We start from the raw sequence: 7,377 nt of genomic DNA on the forward strand, positions 1-7,377 counted from the left end.
TTATTTGCCGGTAGCCTATATTTCGCAGAAGTCAATCGTATTGAAGTGGTCATGTGCAAAGGTCATAATACAGCACAAATCAAGAGCACAAGGTGACAGTAGGCTGATTAGCATGTATTAGACGTCCTCTCCTGCGCGGCCATAGAATTATTGGCAGGCTGGGTTTTGAATAATTGTAGGAGACCCGAATGAACTGAGCACAAAAGTAATTATGTGTATGATTTCCCCTGTAGTATCGGAAATACTGCCTGGCCTTGCCTTGTTCCTGTAGATTATTATTATTATTATTATTATTATTATTATTATTATTATTATTATGAATTGTGTACATGTGGCCAGTTTTAGCTTGCTGCCATTTCTTGTGTGCAAGTGCTGACTGGCTAATAGAGAGAGGATTACTTCCATTAAAGCAGTCAGTCTTCCTCCCCTCCTCCTGTCCCTTGCCTTTCCCTGTCTTCACGCGTAGAGGAGGAGGAGGAGGAGGAGGTTCCTCTGGATATGTAGATGACATGGCTCTGATGGACAGCTCTGTTTTCCAAAGTGCCTTAGCAAACTCCAGCCTCTTTATTCCTTAACTCCTCACTTCTCACTCTGAGCTCCCCCCACCCACAAACCATCACCTCCCTCCTCTCCATGAAGGAAGGGGGGAAAAAGCGAAGAAAAAAAAAACCGTCCTTGCAGGCGCTGGGGGAGCTGGCTGGCTGCAAGAGCTCCATATGCAGCAGGCACTTTCCTGATCACCTCCAGCACTCTGCTCCACGTCTTCACCACTTCATGATCTGCTTCCCCCCTCGATCACCCTCATTTCTTTGATTCCTATTTCTGATTGGATTTGTACCTATACATGATCACAGACAGAATAGATTGATCTCTGGCTGGTGGGTGCACCAGAGGGGAGGGGTGGAGGCAAAGACACTTTTATTTCCCTGCATGAGTGAGGACCCAAGCGAGGAGCCACAACTGAGAAAGAATAAGGGCAGAAGCTTGTCTTTATTGACCTCTCCCTCCCCACCCCCTCCTCCCTTTTTTTTTCCACCCTGATCCCCCTCTGTAAACTCATCCGGCCCCGGTTATCTTCAGACGGACCTGCGATGTCCTATCCTCAGGGTTATCTCTACCAGCCTCCTGGCTCCTTGGCTCTCTACTCCTGTCCGGCTTACGGGGCCTCAGCGCTGGCCGCCCCAAGGAGCGAAGATCTGGCCAGATCCTCGTCCGGCTCCGCGTTCAGTCCTTACCCGGGATCCGCAGCCTTCAGCGCCCAGACGGCCACTGGCTTCAGCAGCCCGCTGTCCTACTCTGGTGACCCCGCCGGATTTCCCTCCTACGTGGTAAGAGCTCACTCTTCTTTCTCTACATAATAAGGACATTTCTCTCCACTACAGATACTTTCTCAGCGCTTTTTGGGGTTTTTTTTTGGTTACCAAGAAAAAAAACTGTTTGAATTGTCATTCCAACTCCTAGCAGAGAAACAAAAGTTGTAAGGCCAACCCTGCACCTTTTTTCCTAATACAGTTTGTGTTTACAAAAAAATAAAATAAAAATAAATTATATATATACATTTACACACACACACACATTTTGCAAACATTAATATACACACACACACCCACACACATATATATACATATCTATCTATCTATAGCTATATAGATACATCTATCTATCTATATATATCTATATCTCTCTCTATATATATATATATATATCTATATATACATATAATATATCTATATATATCTATAGATATATATAGATATAGATATATATATCTATAGATAGATAGATAGATAGATAGATAGATAGATAGATAGATATAGATATATATATATATATCAAGGAAAAGTGTATAATAAATGTTAATGTATGTATGTGTGTGTGTGTGTGTATATATATATATATATATATATATATATATATATATATATATATATATATATATATATATATATATATATTTAAATACTTTATAAAAACATTTATACTTATACATATTTTTAAACACTAAACTATATATATATATATATATATATATATATATATATATATATATATATATGTAATTTATACATATTTATTTAGATAGATAACATACATTTATATTATTATGTTTTCTGAATATATATATATAAATATATATATATATATATATATATATATATATATATATATACACACAACGCTCCCCCAATCACGTGAAAGCCTTCCCTAATGTTGACCCCCTGCTCTAATTATATAATCAATAGATTAATACACAAAATACGCATCTATGCTTTTTTTTTTTTTTTTTTTATCTGTTGTGCTAAATATATTTTGACGCCGCTTTAGTGTATTATGTAGTTACCGTGTCATTCATCACTTAGCTTGATGATGGATCACTCCTATTTTAATCACACTGCTGCTTAGCACCCTGCGATATTATTATATTACGATCTCATTAATATTTATATTTTTTTCTAATACATAACATAAAATAGTGCCATGGAAATGGCACCAGTACAGTTTTTTGGGGGGGGTTCTCCAGAACCTTGTGTCATTTATTTGTGCTTTGTTTACTGTTGTGTGTTTGTGCTGTCTATAAGCAGGTTTCCTTTTCAAAGGCTGCTGATACTTTAATACGCCTATGGTTGTGGAAGCTTCAAAAACAAAGAGCAGGATCTTTTCTTTTCTTTTTTTTTTTTCTTTTGTGACATTGTAAAAAAGGTCGTTTTTTAAGTCCATTAAGGTCATGGCAGCAGAAAATAGTTATCCTGGGTGGGTAAAAAGTTTTTCCAGTTGCTTTTAGAGGGGAATCTTTAACTCGCCTGCATTATGCACAGTTAAATAAAGGCAATTTGAACGTTAAAGGGCGAATTAAAATGCTAATTGCATGCCACTTGAACAATCCGAAGTCATGCATATCTTCTGATTTGCAAATTGGATTTACAATGCATTAGATCAGTGAATTGTTGGGAGCTCCTATTGTTCTAGGGAACAGCTTTTAGATAACCAAACTTCTTCTCACTTTTGAAGTTTACAATGTAGCTGAAGGATTTAAGAGCTACCTGTGGCTTCTTTTCAAAATACAATCAAATCATCATCGGTGTCATTTTCCAGCGATCTATTTAATGATCTTTTTTAGTTTTCCAATCCACACCAGGCAGAGATACAAAGCGCTCTCCTGATGACGGCTGAGGTGTTTAAATTTAACATAATGGCTTCTGGCAGCTGCGATGTCGTTAAGATTCAGCAAGGGAATAGGGTTAATCAAAATACAATTTTAGTTAAAAAATATTGGATTTAAATAATTTATGGCTTCGCTGCTGTTTTCACACCCTTTTAGAATTTCGATGTTGTGGGGAAAAAAAACTATTAAAGGGGGTTAGGAAAAGAGCTGTCTACTTTAAGATATGTATAGCGATGATCTGAATTTTTTATCTATTTTTTTATTCTTGTGTGTTTTAGGGTTCTCCATACGATGCACATACCACTGGTATGACAGGGGCAATCAGCTATCATCCATATGGCAGCCCGGCTTATCCCTACCAATTAAATGACCCTGCTTATAGGAAAAATGCTACTAGGGACGCTACAGCCACGTTAAAGGCCTGGCTGAATGAGCACAGGAAGAACCCTTACCCCACCAAGGGCGAGAAGATCATGTTGGCCATCATCACCAAGATGACCCTCACCCAAGTCTCCACGTGGTTTGCCAATGCCAGGAGGAGGCTGAAAAAGGAGAACAAGATGACCTGGGCACCTCGCAATAAAAGTGAGGACGAGGATGACGATGATGGAGATGGAGAAAGAGGCAAGGAGGAACATTCTGATAAGATCCAGGATAACAATGAGACCTCAGCAGAGGATGAAGGTGAGCCTTGCTGCCAGACTATTATTCTTCTCTCTAGACTGTAATAGGCCAGGCTTTTCAACCAGCTCATTGATGACTGGGGACATTGTGATTACCTGGCTTTTATCTTTGTGTAATAGAGCCCATCAATTCTAAAACCTTGGGCATTTTACTGGTCATTTAATAAGAGCCACATATTCTTCCATAAATTATTGATTTATTTTCCGATCGAGCAATAATCGACAACACAATCTAGTGATATGCCACATGGGGAAATTAAATTGGATCAGTGGTTGGAAGATATGAAAATAGGTTATCCATGGTATCCCTGTCTCCATTATGCAACCTCATAATCCACCTGATCATAAAAATTACACCTCGGTCAGATAATAAAATCGAATTGTGTATGGTCACAATTAGATTGGTTTCTGACTTGATGGTTTTGATCGAATCGCACATCGATCGGCAAATAAAATCGCAGCATGTATGGCCACCATTCGATCGGATTTTGATTTAATCACTTATATCTAATTGCACATTAATAATATTATTCAAACTTGTATGGCCACCTTAAGGCATGTTAAATAATCCCCCGTTGGCCTTCTAAAATTGAGACAGCAATGGAAGCCCCTTAGCAGTATTGGCGTTAAAAGTCCTAATTTTCTAATACTCCCCTCGTCATTTTAATGTACGGGGCCAGATCTCTGGTGAATTGACAGAAAATACTGTATTTTAAGTCCCAGATAATTATTTTTCTCTTTCTTTTCTCCAGGTATTAGTTTGCACGTTGACTCCTTGACTGACCACTCTTGTTCTGCTGAGTCTGATGGAGAAAAGTTACCTTGCAGAGCTGGAGACCATCTTTGTGAATCAGGCACTGAATCCAAGGACAAATATGAGGATGAAGAGGACGAGGAAGAGTTAGATGAAGAAAACAGGAGTCTCCCTCCCAAACCTGTGACCTCCTCACCCCTCACAGGCATAGAGGCACCGATCCTTAATCACCAGCATGAGGGGAGCCCCAGATCCTCTAACAAAGCCACTTTGGACAATAGGATTTCCCCAACTTCTCAGACCCAGGCCAGCAAACCCAAACTTTGGTCCCTGGCTGAGATAGCCACCTCAGACATTAAACATCAGAATATAGGGCAGAGCTGCCAGCCGTCTACTGTATCCTCTGCCACCTCTTCATCAGTATCCCACAATTCTGCCTACCCTTCCTCTTCAATCCTGGGAAGGCACATCTACTATACATCGCCTTTTTATAGCAACTATACGAACTATGGGAATTTCAATGCTCTCCAAAGCCAAGGGATCCTGAGATACAATTCAGCCGCCATGACTACCAGTGAGGGACTAAATCAAACTGTTTTAAGCAGCAACTCTCTACACAAACACACGAGCAATGACTGTCTAAAAACTGCCAGCAGCCAGATAGATCAGCACTACAGGTCAGCCAGCTATGACTCTAAAAAAGGTGGGTGTGCAACTCCCCAGGACAATGTGTTCCATCCATAACTAGAATCTAGTTCATGCTTATTTGGTTTGATGAATTATTATTATTATTATTATTATTATTATTATATGAAAAAGAACTCAAATAGCGTTAGCTCTTCCTGCTGTATGTCCGAATGAAGTAAACCCAGAAACGATTGTCTGTAAAAAAGTGACTATGCACAAGCTTTGCCATATGAAATCCAAATGCACAAAGTCTACTGAAAGTAGCCACGTCTGCTCCACAATAGTCCAAATGCAGCCTTTCCCCATGTGTAACGCATTTGGCCTGCTGTCACGCTGTGTTTGTGGTTCTAAATTAGAGTATTTATGTTAATTGAAACCATAGCATTTAATGTAGCTCCTAAACCTCTTGGCTGCGAAAGGCAGTCCATCGGAGAATTGGTACCTATAATCTAGTTAGCTGGCTGTGTCCTGTGACTAACTGACGGTTATATTTTGACAGATCCCACTGAAGTCTGCACAGTAGGAGTGCAGCAATACCTATAGATGTGCAATCACACAGCAATGGAAGTAAGTAAAAACAGTCTCTGTTGCTCTGATCATGTGGGACTGACTCCAAGCCCTATTGTAGAGATAACAACTGCCTTTACCGTCAATTGCCTCCTTTATTACTTGTTTGGTTATAGCCTAAATAATTTCATGTCATATTATCGCACCAAATAAGGCCTTATGTCTGTGGCCCATTAAATAAGGCAGTTTAGATAAATGATTTATTAATGACTGAAAAGCACCCTGGGCCCTGTAATTATGGGGCCATTTAATTCTTTATTGTGTTATCTATATTAATTCACCCGTCTCCAACCTTCCCTGTGTGTGTATATATATATATATATATATATATATATATATATATATATATAATTTACATTTACTAATACTTTAAAACGTGATGCACTGCATTGAACCGATCTGTGGCTGCAGCTCTCTCACATTAAAATGTCATCACTCTACAACGATGTGTGATGATATATAGATTGCTAGTCTGTATAATCTGAATGTATTGAAATGATCGGTGCACAAATATCATATTTTTTGAAGTCTTGTGTGACGAAAAAAAAAAAAATAGCGATTTGTTGTTTTTTTCCCTTGATTCACAGGTAGGTGTCACAATTGCTTAGAAAAAAAAAGTCAGCAAGCCATCTTCTCTCCCCGAGCTAATAAGTAAAACGTATCTAAATCCGGATCACATCTTGTGCCACTGTATAAAAGAAGACCCACAGAGCACTATTAAATCTACAGACTTTCCCCTCTGTTTTTACTTTTAAACAATAAAGAAGAGCTCCCTTGGACATATGTGAAAATGATTGGTATAGTATAGTTACCCTGATGTATATTGTGACTTTTTTTGGCAATCTCTTTTTTTTTCTCAGGATATCTTTGACTTGATCACTTCATTGCCACGGTTATATATTCTATAGGTATGATAGAATTTTATTGTAAAGACTGAATGGAACACACACTTATTAAAAAAAAAAAAAAAAAAAAAAAAAAGATCTATACCATAGACAGTACGTCTTGACTGATGAACTGGAGTACTTAATTATGTGGGGCAAAGTTAAAAAAAAAAAAAAGAATGAAAAAAAAAAAGATTTCATATTTATTTTTGTAAAGATATGAAAAAAGCTTCTAGTAATTTATGCAAGTTGTATTGCAATGAAATTTAAAATTTGTTTTGTAAATAAATTCTGCCTGTTTTTATTTGAAAACAGATGATGATCACTATGGACCTTTCTTGATTCTTTGATTGTCAATGAGTATTCTTTAATAATTTATATACTGAACTGTAAATAAACACAGGTTAGACCGAAAAATGAAATTGTTAATCGTCATGCTATTACAACCTATGCACAGACCACATACAGGCTTTCGCCTAAAAAAAATAAAAAAAATGCCCGCTTATATGCAAGTGTGGAAATGTTTCCATCCAATCAGCCGGACAGGTTTCAGGCAGGTTTGTGGCTTTATTATTGTTTCATGATCTTATTGTGTTTATGAATAAAGTCTTTAAAAATTCCCTTTAGATTGATGAGCTG

At 37.8% G+C, this 7,377-nt stretch overlaps 1 protein-coding gene across 3 annotated transcripts; it reads left to right on the forward strand.

Annotated features, from left to right (window-relative positions):
• The first annotated feature begins 587 nt into the window (after positions 1–587).
• IRX2 (iroquois homeobox 2) lies at positions 588–6,835 on the forward strand. Of its 3 annotated transcripts, XM_073630768.1 has the most exons (5): positions 589–1,328; positions 3,442–3,847; positions 4,599–5,303; positions 5,787–5,854; positions 6,442–6,581. In XM_073630768.1, exons 1-4 carry the CDS (start codon positions 1,092–1,094, stop codon positions 5,828–5,830), a joined length of 1,392 nt encoding a protein of 463 aa, XP_073486869.1. In that variant the 5' UTR covers positions 589–1,091; the 3' UTR covers positions 5,831–5,854; positions 6,442–6,581. The 3 variants fall into 3 exon arrangements, with proteins under 3 accessions (XP_073486867.1, XP_073486869.1, XP_073486868.1); XM_073630766.1 differs by lacking the exon at positions 5,787–5,854 and having other exon boundaries at positions 588–1,328; positions 6,442–6,835; XM_073630767.1 differs by having other exon boundaries at positions 5,787–6,585.
• Positions 6,836–7,377: the final 542 nt, after the last annotated feature.

Source organism: Aquarana catesbeiana, linkage group LG05 (genome assembly GCF_042186555.1).
Source record: "Aquarana catesbeiana isolate 2022-GZ linkage group LG05, ASM4218655v1, whole genome shotgun sequence".
Taxonomy (NCBI): domain Eukaryota; kingdom Metazoa; phylum Chordata; class Amphibia; order Anura; family Ranidae; genus Aquarana; species Aquarana catesbeiana.

Bases quoted from the DNA above. Each gene is read 5' to 3' on its own strand.
- IRX2 (XM_073630766.1), top strand. From the start codon at position 1,092: ATGTCCTATCCTCAGGGTTATCTCTACCAGCCTCCTGGCTCCTTGGCT. The intron at 1,329-3,441 runs GTAAGAGCTCAC...TGTGTGTTTTAG, and splicing joins CCGGATTTCCCTCCTACGTG to GGTTCTCCATACGATGCACA. The intron at 3,848-4,598 runs GTGAGCCTTGCT...TCTTTTCTCCAG, and splicing joins GACCTCAGCAGAGGATGAAG to GTATTAGTTTGCACGTTGAC.